Source organism: Urocampus carinirostris, chromosome 10 (assembly GCF_059441175.1).
Source record: "Urocampus carinirostris isolate Australia breed hairy pipefish chromosome 10, RoL_Ucar_1.0, whole genome shotgun sequence".
Taxonomy (NCBI): Eukaryota; Metazoa; Chordata; class Actinopteri; order Syngnathiformes; family Syngnathidae; genus Urocampus; species Urocampus carinirostris.
In genome coordinates, this window is record NC_142358.1 from 5546490 (window position 1) to 5560477 (window position 13988).

Here is a 13988-nt window from a genome sequence, read left to right on the forward strand (position 1 = left end):
GCGAGTGAGTTGTCTGTCTCTGTGTGCCCTGCGACTGGCCGGCAACCAGTTCAGGGTGTCCCCTGCCTACTGCCCGAAGATGGGATGGGCTCCGGCACCCCCACGACCCTACTGAGGATAAGCGGTGCAGATAATGGATGGATGGATGGATGTTTGCTATAAAGTAGTGCAGGGTAATATATCCAATAAATTATTTTTTCAGATGAATCTGTTTACCATAAAAAAAAATGTAGCACATATTTTTTCCGATATGGAAGATTTCCTAAATTTTATTTTCTATTTTACAAAAAAAAAAAAAAAAAAGTTAGAACCAAGTAGAACATTTTGGGTTTCACTGTCAGATACCTTTTGCTCATTTCATTGGCAGTAATTATTTTCTTAAAATTTGATGGACGGTGTGCCACAAGATTTCCTTGATTAAAAAAAAAAGTGCCATGGCTCCCAAAAAATTTATGAGACACTGACCTAAACAATAAAAATACTGTACGATTTTCTAGCTTAGCGACAAGACATTATAAAACGCGTGGGAACAAAAACTCCGATGCAGCCTTCATTAATCGTGGTGTTTATTTATAAAGGTGTAAATACCATGTGCAGATGGTTGTTGTTGGCAGAGGAAACAGACCCCACCCTGCTTCATGTGGAAATAATACACAATACAGGACATGGTTGAGATATCTTGACCTGGCGACTCTTAGCTTAATCCGTTTTTCTCATCGTTCTTCCCACATCAGTCAAGAGTAACTAAGGCCACCTGACATTCCCTAAATACAGTTTTAGTAGGACATAAGTTACAGTATAATTTCACTTTTAAGGTTTTTGCTTCTCAAAACCTTAAAATGACTGCAAAGCCTCAGATGGTAACGGTATTTATAATAAAAATATGCCGGTACATTATTAATATTATAATATTACAATCTTATATTAAAGTATTGTTACAATTTGGGATGAACGGTATAGATTTTTTCCTACAGAAAAAAGGATAAAACCCTGCTTCTGGAGACCGATACCCGATATATGACTACATATACATATATAACCACATATACATATATAACTATATATACATATATACAGTGTCTTAAACTCATGACAAACAGTTACCGGACACCAGGGCAGGCCACTTTTCTGACTTGTCAGCCATAAAGTTGCATGTCCCATTTTTCACAACTTGAAACATAATAAGACGACTAATCGCAAAAATAAACCCGAAAGAGATTATTGCAAAGTATTAAGGATTGATAATCAGAATATATAACAAAACAACACTTTAAAATTAAGTTTATTATAAATCTACTTAAAACATTCATTGCATGTATATAACATTGCTGTTTTCCATCTGCCATCAGTATGTACCAGTATTTACTCATCTTCATCCATGCAATGTTTGCGTTGCGACGTCTACTACAAGCCACGTGAACTCCACTTTCCACGATGCTTTTAATGTACGTTTACGTTTTGGAGCGTCAATTTTGTTAGCTTCTTTTGAATATTTCTTCTGGGGCTGAGGTTTTGGCTTGATTCCTAACCACTTATCCATTTTCTTGTGTTCTCTGTGTGTCTACTCTGGAAAATGATATGCAAATGACCTTATAACGCTTGGGAAAGTGCGGAAGTTATTCGACGCAGGCTTCTGATCGGCTGCAGAGTATGCAAATTGCTAAACGAACCGAAATTCCGAAATTTCCAAACTGAAGGAAGATTTCGAAATTGGATTAAGGCAAACGTTTGATATGAAAAAAAAAGAAAAGTTGTCGCCCACCCGGGCAGACATTGTTGTGTAAGTTGTACGCCCGACGTAAAAGATGCACGCCCCGGGCGTCCAGGCAGACGTTATTTCAAACACTGATATATAACTACTTATATAACTATACATTTTTAAGTATACTGATTACTGTGAAGTCATATTCGGGCTGTTATTGGTTCAATAACTCGACCCGATAATTACTGTGCGTCCCTAATTACAATATGGTTTTATTTATGCTTCTCGTGGAATTTATTAAACGAATCTGCTCTTGGTAATAATTTCACATAAGAACATTAAATTGTCTAAGTTAATCAGCCTCAGGAGCTTGTGAAGGACCCAAAGATAAACAGATATTTTGGTTTCTACAACAATCAAATTTGAACTTCACACACCTGGAAAAAATGGGCGGAGTTAAATTTCCAGTAATTTGAGTTTTTGTCATTGTGGGCAGAGCCTGGCGGTAAACTTTGCCTACATTTGCCATTATAAAGGGCCTGCTTCTTCTGCCAATCTTTTTTATAATAATAAAAAAAGAACTTCTATCAAACATTGTGGAAGACATTTTAGGGGAAATAAAACCAGACAAGTTGTTCTCGTCTGACATTTGAGCTCGTAATAATGTGTCTAAAGAAGACAAATGGTGTCTGCGTCTTATTCAAAACACATTTAGGGCAGGTTTTGTTTCACTCTTAAGGAAAAAGGACGAATATTTGTAACTATATATAGCTGTTACATTTACCAGTATTGTGTTTCCATGGATACCATGGAGGGAAAACAATTAAAGGTACACAACATAGTTTTCGGGGATCAAACCAGTTTTCCCCTGGTACGTCGCTTGCAGCCATCCTGGTTCCACTGACGGGTACACTGCCAGAAAAAGAAGTAAAAAAATTGTGGGTCACAGTGTTCTTTGAAAGAAGTTACATATAACATGTAGTACTAGTCATCAAGGATTTTGAAAATTTGAAATTATCAAAAAAAACATTTGGAGTAAACCCTTTTGCATCGTTTCCAAGTGCCCCATGAAGAAGAATCCCTCTCTGAAAACAAGAAGGTAAAACAATGATAAAAAAAGATTTGAGCCTAAATAATAATAATAGTAAAAATTAAATAAAAAACTAAACTAAAAGATGGGCAGCATGGCGATGCAGTGATTAGCGCGTGTGTGGCACAGTTCTGAGGTCATGAGATCGAACCTCCTGTGTGGAATTTGCATGTTCTCCCCGTGCTTGCGTGGGTTTCTTCTGGGCACTCCGGTTTCCCCCCACATCCCAAAAACATGCATGTCAGGTTCATTGGACGGTCCAAATTGTCCCTATGTGTGAATGAGCGAGCGAATTGTCTGTCCCTGTGTGCCATGCGATTGGCTGGCAACCAGTTCAGGGTGTCCCCTGCCCACTGCCCAAAGATAGCTGGGATGGGTTACAGCACCCCCGCGATCCCTCTGAGGATAAGCGGTGCAGATAATGGATGGATAATGGATCAAAGATATGTTGAATCCATCCAGGGAGCAGATAAGTCAAATTTGGTCCTAATTTGGGTTTGTTATTTCAAGTTGTGTGTTCTGGAAATTATGTGAAAAGACGTCCTTAAAAGTGGGGTGCGTAATTTGAGGTGTGCCTAAAAAGTTATTGGATGTTATTGTATGTGTTAACAAATCCCAAAAGAGTTCAAATAGCCTTATTATTTATGTTATTCACTGAGTCAATCAGCTTTTATCTTAATTTTATCATCTGTGTTCCGGACAAAAGGCGCATGACACTGAAGGGAAGGAGGGTGTTTGGTGGCAGAGATATCATGCACATGGTCATTGTTTTCTTTAAATGTAAGATGAAAATGATGAAAGTAAGAAAAGGAACAATACAGTCTATATGCCAACCCAACCTCCCAAAAAAGATGAAAAGGGAAGAGTTTATTTGCACGCGTCCAAGAATTTCACATACTTGAAAGCACAAAAAAATGGAGCTGCAATGATGATTTCAGCCAGAAAATGGCATCAGGAAGTAAGATATTTATAAAGTTACATACACCACCTTTAAGCTCAGTTACTTTGGAATTTGAAAAATACATAAATAAACCTCAAACCTTTTAAAATTATATGTTTGTTGTAAATGACATACTAATAAATCTTTGGCACTGAATGAGTTGAATAAGCCCAAAAATATTGTTTAAACCCCTAAAGCCCCTGAAAAAAACAGGTTTATACAAAAAAGCAGATTAGAAAAATTCCGTGCCAATTGGAGTTATTTTTGCCTCAAGTTTTTTTACAGAGACATTTTTTTGTTTTTAATTCCGTACAACCAATATTAATTTAAATAATGAGAACACTAGATAACTGTGTAACTAATTTATTATTTTGGATGACCATAGTTTCATGCCCATAAGCACCGCGTTAAAAGGCAAGTTTTCCATAGCTGGTTATTTTTCTTAATTTATCGACTCATACGACGCACCAGCTCATTGGGCGGGAGTGCCACGTGACGGCCTTACAATCACGCAGACAAGCATACAAGTGTGCGTATTTAAAAAAGCAGCAGTAGCAAAACTGAGTTTGGTTGTGATTAATTCAAGTATTGGCAGGACGACGGCACAGTATTTAGTGCAGTTCTGTGGTCATGAGATCGAACCTTCCTGTGTGGAGTTTGCATGTTCTCACCATGCTTGCGTGTGTTTCCTCCGGGCACTTTGGTTTACTCCCACATTCCAAAAAAATGCATGTCAGGTTAATTGGCTTGTCCAAATTGACCCTAGGTGTGAATGAACGAGTGAGTTGTCTGTTTCAGTTCAGGGTGTCCCCTGCTCACTGCCCGAAGATGGCTGGGATGGGCTCCAGCACTCCCGCGACCCTATTGAGGATAAGCGGTGCAGATAATGGATGGATGGATAATTTAAGTATTGATCATAAAGTTAAAAACGTGGATAAAGATTGAGTTCATGAGTTCATTCTTGAACCTTATCCGACTTAGAAACCTTCGATTCTTTATTTTTGAATTTTCTCACGGCTGTCACGTTTTAATGTTTTTCCACGTAGCGTAGAAATCAACACACCACGGTGGACAAAAACATGGAAACCATTCAATGGAGGGAAAGTGAGGTTTTGGATTTAATTCATATTCGGGTGGACAACTCTCTTCAGCCTCCGGTAGCACAATAACTTTTAAATTGCTAGGTACGCTACGGTGCTAGCCCCCATGAGCACTTCCGCTAACACTGATTTTACTGAAAGGCTTGACCTCCGATTCTCGGGAGCGAGCAGCCTAACCAAAGGCCAGCGAGTTGGTCTCCGTCCGCTGTTCTGCATGAGAGACAGGGCGCACTGCCCAATAGGGCGCACCCTACATTTTAAATAAAATATGAAACTTTTATGTGTGCCTTATGGGTGTGAAAATACGGTATATAGTATATTCTGTTCGGTAATATATAATATATGTATTATATAGTGTATTATGGTAAAAGGAACTGCATTTTTATAGATCTTTTAACCACTCACTAAATACATCCCACAGCGCTTTACAATGTAATTGACACTTACCCATTCACACACTCACACACCAATAGCTGAGTCAGCCATGCAAAGCATCTACTTGCTTATTGAGGTCATTACCGGGTTCAGTGTATTGTCTTGGTTCCAAGACAAGTGCTCTACCTCCCGAGCTGCTTCTGCACAATTATGTATAAACTATATCATATCATAAGCACTTAATTATACTAGCACTTGTATCAGATTGGATCTGAAAACAAGTGATTTAAATCATTCCCTCTCCGATTGGTTAAGGAGGCAACTTTATTTAATGTAAAAATTAAAGGCACACAGAATCACAAACAACTCCCAAAGCCAAGTCACTATTCCCGAAATAAATCCCACCATAAGTTTATGACACAGACTGTTTTACAAACTCCCCACGGAAATTTACTGGAACCTTGAGAAAATTAACTGGACCTTTCCCGATCCATTAGTCGTGTTTCCTGGTACCAGTAAGAAGTCAAGCATAAATAAGCAAACGTTTTGCAGCTTGATCAGAGCTGCTCTTAAAATGATGAAGTGCTGCAGCTTGGCCATAAAAAGCCTTCTGCTAAATAGCGAGCGCCGTTTTTTTTTTTTGTATCTGGCTGCAGGCTCAACGGGGGGGTTACCGGGCCCCGCCTCCATCCCCTCCATCACTAGGTTACTGTGACCTGCCTCCATGCTGCTGGCGGGCCAAGCGGGCCTAGCACGGAAAGCCAATAAAACGCTCGTGTTTTCGCAAAGATCACGTTGAAAGCTGGCAAAGACCCAGAAAAATACGTTCAAACTAACACAAAACACGTCATGAAGTTAGAACAATGAACATGGGTACTTGATTACTTGAGTACCGTATTTTCCGGACTATGATCTCCAGAGTATAAGTCACACCATGTGGTGGAAAGAATCACTACAGTAATGTCCTCTACTCAGAGAAAGGTGCACACAATACAAAATCTAAACAAAAGCAATGTCTGGATATTATTCGACATCCTGAATTTTTTTTCGTATCTACCGTTTTGCGTAAGTCGAATGGTTGTAAGTAGAGGAGTGTATGTATGTATATATATATATATATATATATATATATATATATATATATATATATACACACATACATACACGTGTATTGTATTGTTTCTTACAATATGGTAAAACTATATCATTGAATAAACAAACTTAACAGAAAATGTCAGCATATAAAAACACTACTTTTCAGTGCAGAAAGTTTGATGATGCGAGTATTTGGTGCAGAAAAAAATTAATTTTGAGTGTAAAAAAGAAAAAGAAATTTTCAGCGTGGAAAAATGGTACGCTACCTTTCAGTGCAGAAAAACACTATGCTAATTTTCAGGGCAGAAGAAAACGACGGCAATTTTCGACGTAGAAAAAAAAAAAAAAGATAATCATTCTGGGTATGAAAAGACAACAAGAGTTATTCAGCATAGAAAAACACTATGCTATTTTTCATAAGAGGAAAAGAGGACAGTAGCATTTTTTTGCGTATAAGACGACATTTTTTGAATTTGGTGCAGAAAATCGTGGACATTTTGGGTGTAAAAAAACACAACACATATTCAGCATAAAAAAGCCAATGCTGGTTTTCGGGGGTTTTGGGTGTCCTGAAAAGCACTTAAAAATAGAATGTATTATTACTATTATTACTGCGTGTGCTGAAAAGTGCTTTGAATTGTATTCTAATTATTACTATTATTATGAAGACAAGATTATAGTCTTGGGACAAAAAAAGACAATGCCAAATTTTAGCATAGAAAAAAAGACAACACACTTATTACCTGCGCTACATTTCTTTGTGGAAGAAAATAATACAAATAGTGTACAGTTTAGACAACGCTTGTGTTCTATAGAGAACAGTCACTGAAAGTTGGATAACACTTGTTTTTTTTGTAGAAGAAAAACGAGCATTCGGTAGCGCTCACCATTTGAGAAGTGCGCTCCCTGGGGGAAGCTGAGTTCATGGCTGTGTTCAGCCTGGCATGAGTAGATGGCTTGGGCATCCCTGTCAGAAGCACATTATGGAAAAACATTTTGTACATTTTTCGAGTTTCTCTGTGCTATTCATCGCAAGATATTTTTTGGGTCGCCATGTTAATAACAATTTATTGTACAAGTGGATATATAATCTCCTTTTTAATGCTTATTTTCACTTTAATTTAAATTTTGGCCGTCATGCAAACGTGTATACTACCTTGGCAACACTACAAAACACAATTTGCTTTTCCAATTGCTTAGTGTAATACCTAAATATGCTAGGAGATGGGACCAAAAGTTTGGGCTAATGGGAAAATAGTAATGCTATTAACGTAAACATGTGTAATATTTCATCACTAGAGGTTGTTGTAGCTTAGAATGGAACAAATCGATTTGAAGAAGTCACACTACAGAAACTCGAAGGATAACACTTCACAAAAGTCAAAGGCCCAATTAAATTTTTTCTTGTATGCTAATCCCCACGAGTAACAACAAAGGACAGAGCCATAACCTATAAATACGTTTTCTCAAGTATTGTCCTAAAGGCCAAAATGAAAAAATAAATTTTATTTTTTTTAACTATTTTGAAGGCTTTGGCGCAGTCCTCCTCTCAGTATCAAGGCTCCTGGAACGATTTCAGTATGGTATATCCCCACGAGAGGCCAGACTGGCCTTGATCAGCTCTTTTCAACAATTCTTGCCTATATAAAAAAAGAACCAAAGTTAAACCTCTGCTTGAAATGCATCCTTTCATCAAAAGATGATTTTCTCAGAGGTTTTCTTCGAAATGAGTATTTTCAAGAAACTTAGCAATATTCAACTGTTGTTTCCTACACAGTAGTAAAAGCTAAAAGCATACTTTATTTTCTAATAAAAGATGAGGGTTCAATCTTCCTTTTGATGTGTCCAATGCCTATATAGCTATGGAGCTAAATTATCTGTAGGCCTTAAAATGAGTCACAATGGTAAAAATTGCCTGGCACCAGCACTACCCATTTGAGAGAAATGTCTGGCACTGAATGAGTGCTAAATTCGGGACAAGCTAACTTTACGAAATGGTCATTTGGGCTTCTGTAGAAGAAAAATAGCCACCAGACCAAACTTCTTCTAGTTGTGTGATATCATTAAAAATATCCAAACCTAAAATCATATTGTACATGTGTTTTTGCATATTATTTGAATCAATAACGTTTTATATAGATATTTGTACTATACATGCATCACTAGGGGTTGCTCTAATACACACTGAGGCTTTGAATTAACATTTAGTTTACCTCCCAAGCGCGTTGGCCTGCTGGACTGCGGAGTTTTCAAAAAGCTGCGTTCTGGCTGCCACCCTGTTATGTGAAAAAAGACGAAGCAGAACGATTAAGAGAAAGATGTTTATCTCACCCCCCGGGGGCGGGGGAGAGGAATTATGACATCATTTGTAGTTACAGACATTTTGGGTCCATTTTAGCAAACAAAATTGGATCATTTTCCTCAGATTATGCCGTGACCTCATTTGGGAATGACTTGGGAAAGTCGAGCATCTCCTTGACCTTGTTTTGACCTCCGTCTGAAAGCTTTCCCGATTGTTTGGCTTGCCAGTAAAAAGCAGAACGACATGAATCAAGGTGATTCCTTCCTTCGCGAGTCGTTATGAAATCATTTTTTCTTTTCTTTGTTGAATGCCAGGTACCATTATTGTCTGCACTTGACCCCACATGTGCCAGTGTGATCTCAAAGTTGAGGTAATGGTTTTCGATGCCATTAAAAAACAAAACTCAGAAAAAAGAAATTCTACAGTATTTTCTGGGATATAAGTCACAGTTTTTTTCATAGTTTGGCCAGGGTTGTGACTCTTACCCCGTTCAGATTTATCTGTAAGATTTTAAAAACGTGAATGCAAGGTATATCATTTCACATTATACTTAACACTTAACCACAAGAAGGCGGACTAGGCCTGTGTCAACTTTGCCGTGTTGCTCTGAAAAATGACGCCCTTTTCTTTCGGAACACGAAAGTTCACAAGATAAGGTGTCATTTCGCCAAAGTAAATATTTTCATCTTGTTCAAAAGGGATAAAGGTTATTTATTTTGGCTGATAATTGCTGCAATTTGAGATTTAACTATATTTGAACTGTCTCTAAGCACTAGGTTGTAAATATTTTTGCCTATTCTGACAGTCTTTTGTCTTCAATTCAATTTTCATCTTCTTTTTTTTAAACGAAAGAAGAAAAATGATAATCAAACTGAGCAAAAATTATCACGCAGCGGAACAAAATATTTTTTTACTACAATTTGCAAAATCATGAGCTAGATTATTACTTTATTTGATGTATTATATTCTTTTTCAGTACAATCTTAATTAGCTTCATTAAACTAAATAAGTTAATAATTATAATTATATTATATATAATTTTGTACTTGGCTGATCACAGGAAAAAAGCAGATACTGAACAATGGCGTTCTTTTTGGCAAAAGATAAAATTGGAGAATTTCCAGCAGAGCACTTGACAAGGTCTTACAGCACACTAGAGTGCCGCTGCACACTGGTTAAAAAAACATGGTCCACCATGACACTGTGGATGAAAATGTCATTGGATTTAGTGTTTTGGAGTGAAGCATGTTCTTTATGCTAGAGTTATCTGAATACCTTGATGTTGAATTGCATCCAATAAATTTATCCAAAAATGCAACCTATACTTTAGGTGCGAGTTATATATGTTTTTTTTCTTAACTATGTATATTTTGGCTGGTGCGACTTCAGCTTGTTGGTGAGGAAGTAGCTCATATGAAAATGACCCGTAAGATCTAAAAATGTGTTGTCTCACAATTTGGCAAATGAGTGTGAGGCTCTCAAGTGCAGTACATTGACTTCAGAAGTCTGGAATTTTCCGGTCATCAAAACAAAGACAAAATGGCTGCCTCGGGACCACCTAAAACACTTCATAATTCAACATATATTTGTCCAAGACTCACTTTCAGGAAAGTTTAAAAACATTAAGGACATGACAACATGTGACACAAAATATCTTAAATGAAACCCGAGTATTTTCTTAACGCCACATTTTCTCTTTTGCTGCCGTTGCCGAGACAATTTATGTGGTGGGAGAGCTGCTTTTAATTCTTGAGGTTGTTGTGACCTAGCGGCAGGCAGACTCTGCTCCTCCTCCTACTCGTGAGTGTGCATGAACAAATTGTTGCAGAAGAAAAAAAAACAGGGTGGAGGATGACAAAATGGGAGTACAAGATGTCATTAGTCTGCTTTAAGGAATCAAATGTTGGATTTGGAAAATTAACATAGGTCATTTTAATTATCATAAATTCCAGCCTAAAAGAGAACCAGTTGAAAAGTGGCAGGCACACATTTAAGGAAGAAATTCAACTTTGTTTTTGTACGAGCCGTACTGGATTTTAAGCTGATTTTAAGCCACAAGGACAAAGTAATTCACGACCATTTCTTACATTTTAATGGGGAAATGTATAGTACAAAAAAGTAACAAATTGTGCAGTGATTAGGACAATTGAGTCCGCACTGTTAATCTTAATCAACTGAATTGAATTTTCTTTATTGTCATTGATAACAACGTAGTTAACATTGTATGCAATGAGATTAGGCACGCACGCCGTGTAAAAAAGACTATAACCCCTGTGTGTAATATCTGACAAGTAGATGGTTGATGAGTTGTCTGGTGCGAGCAAAGACCAGTGCCGCAGACCACACAAAGCATGGCGGCTGAATGCCTGAAAAACATGGACGCGACTTAAGTATCGATTCCACTGTGTAAAAGAAATACGGATTTCTTAACTTATGATTCTTTTTCTAAAAATGTACATTAGCATGATATATTTGTGCCTACTATTCAGATATATATATTTTTTAGTGAATAAAAGTATTTGGTACCACTAGGAAGGCACTAAATATTACACACTGTCTCTTAAAAAAACAAAAGATGAAAGACCATCAGGATAAAAGGCAAAGAAAAAAAATGAAGGTGACTATTTATCAAGTATATTTTTCCCTTGACGTCATATCATGCTGTTATCATTCCGATAATTATCAGCCCAGTAATTATTGTGTACCCCTTCTTACTTAGTAACTAGTGTTGGCATGTATAATAATTTATTTAAACGTAATAGAAGTAGCAAAACTTTGTCTCCTCTCTAACACTTCGCTGTGTGCACAAGGGATGGGAGATCTTAAGATCAGTACCAGGCCACAGCAAATGTACAGTCTGTTGTGATTGTACAGGCTTCTGAATTTTACTCAGTGCAGTACATTGAGTTTTGTTTTTAAAATGTTTTTCTCACACTCCTGCGTATATGTTTATGCCAATTTAATTCATATTGACCCCTGTGCAATGTCGACAGCTGTGTGTCTTAATCGCGACACAATTTGTTACTTTTTCTCATTTCCCAGCAGATTTTATTTACTGTAAAAAATGGACCGATTCGACTTTTACAGCAATTCAAGCCTGCCGCCTAAAATCCTATATGGCTTGTAAAAACATTTTAATTTACATTTTTGCAATTCCCTCGAAAAACCTTCCCCGGTTCTTAATTATGTCTATACTACTCTGTGTCATGCACAGAGTACTGCTATATTTTGAGTTGTAATGACACCATTGAGCACTTGATGGCAGAGGAGACTTTTCTGTTTTTCCATATCATCTTTGTCAGGTGAAAAACTAATTATATGAAATTTATTTTTGTTTCTTTACTTTCTAAATCAGGGGGCACCAAGGTAGCTCATAAACTCATTCAGTGCTAGACATTTCTCTTGAATGCCAGTGCCAGACAATATTTTCCATTTTGACTCATTTTTGAAGGGCTATAATTCTTTTTACCTCTATATATATAGGCATAGGACGCATCAAAAGAAAGACCTGAACCCTCACCTTCAATTGTAAAAAAATGTGTTTCTAGCTTTTACCATTGTGTAGTAAACAACAGTTGAAAACGGCATAGTTTCGTGAAAATACTCGTTTCCAAGAATACGTCACAAAAACATATTTTTGTAAAATAATACATTTCAAGCAGAACTTTCCCTTAGATGATTTTTTAGTTTATATTTGTGATGCCTCTGATATGAAAAAAAAAATGCTTTCCATAAACTCAAGGGCACTTTGCTAGCATTGCAAGAACACTGAACTTATGCATGAAGGATGCCTGAACTTTGAAAAGCACTTTTCAGCACCCGATTCGGGTTTTCATGGCCATGGCGGCCGTGCGCAAAACGTCTTCCCTCTCTGCCCTATCCATACCTGTCAACCTGTACGGTTTTGCTGTACAAAGTATATTTTGTATGCATTTTAATATGAGTACGACGTACAAGGAAATCTGTACGGAAAAACGCAAATTTGTCAATGATAGCTACCATCCGGTATACACCGACTATCACGAAACGGAAAATCAATCAAGTCAAAGGAGTTCGCCGCAGAAGCCTCTATCTCTGTATCGTTTTTTTTTTTTTCGTTGCAAACGAAGCGAGCGGTTTGATGCTACTGTGCGGATGCGTCTGCCGCCTGGGGATTTCCCATCATGCATCATTAAAAAAAAATATGGTGTACGATTATTTTGTATTTTGTACGGGAAAATACGACAGTTTGTACGGGCATGGAGCCGTGGAGGTTGACAGTTATGCCTATCAGTGACAGGGGACTTTGTCATCTTTTTTTAGAAAGAATAATGCTTTTATTTGTTAAACTGTCAGGACTTATATCTTCGTTTTTTCTGAAAACACTGCAAGTACATGGCATACGGACCGCTGATACACTGCAACACCAGTGAACACCGGAAACAAAACAAGGCACAAATTGTGTTTACAGAGATCTGATCAAAGCCACTCCTGCCATCTAGTGGTGATTTATCATACTGAAATAGTTTTCAGAGACTTGACACTGGATCAGCAACATCAGAGCCGTTAGAATAGTTAAAATTAAAAAGGCACTCAAGGTCAACGCTTCTGAAAACGTGATACATGATGGCCCTGAATGACTTAGGAACAACAGAGTAGCTTGCAGACAGGTTCTGACAATAGATGACCAGTGATGGGTCATCGTGTATTATATACTGTATACATTTTTGTATTGGTCCGACAACTGTAACGTGAGATCCGGCCGTTATCGCCCCGACAACGATCAGCCTGATAATTATCTTGTATCCCTTGAACTACTGTAATATCTGGTGATTATTTTTTTCAAACGGAGTACTCACACAGAGTTGGGTCTCTGGTATCCTTCGCCGGCCCAGGCGGCGCCTCGTCGCCGGATCAGCAGCTTAGGAGGAAGTTGAGGGTTGTTGCCTGGCTTCAGGTGATCAATGAGGTCCAGTGTGGAGAGATTTTGGACTGACTTGGAGTAAATCTTTTGGCCTTGTTGCAAAACAGAGTGGAAAATATATACAGTATAAATGACGAGCCAATTTTATTTATTGTTCACCGTAGAAAACAATTTCATTTTTTTCAGACCAAGGATTGAACTCTTCCTAATGCAAAGGTCCTTGGGTGATACAAGTATCGATAGCTGCACTGAGTCCTATTAATATGCAGTATTACTTTTTTCAGACTAATACCGATTCAAACCTGATACTGATACTCACCCAATCAGTAGTTACCCAGTGGCATATAAAAGTAAAATTAGTTGTCATGTAAATGAAATGAAATGATCTGCATTTATATAGCACTTTTCAAGTCAAGACTTCCCAAAGCGTTTTACAGTGTGCTTCACATTTCCCAATAGCGGCCGTGCAGCGATGTAAGGC

At 37.6% G+C, this 13988-nt stretch overlaps 1 protein-coding gene across 2 annotated transcripts in view; it reads right to left on the bottom strand.

Moving 5' to 3' along the window:
• Nucleotides 1–549: 549 nt before the first annotated feature.
• Nucleotides 550–13988, bottom strand: part of arhgap42b (Rho GTPase activating protein 42b) — a 131750-nt gene continuing 118311 nt past the window's right edge. For both annotated transcript variants that reach the window (XM_088345562.1, XM_088345563.1), the window contains 4 exons: nt 13443–13599; nt 8516–8578; nt 7190–7269; nt 550–2614 (listed from right to left, as the gene is read on the bottom strand). In XM_088345562.1, coding sequence (XP_088201688.1) covers nt 2526–2614; nt 7190–7269; nt 8516–8578; nt 13443–13599 — 389 coding nt within the window. In that variant the 3' untranslated portion in view covers nt 550–2525. The remainder of the gene's footprint in view (nt 2615–7189; nt 7270–8515; nt 8579–13442; nt 13600–13988) is intronic.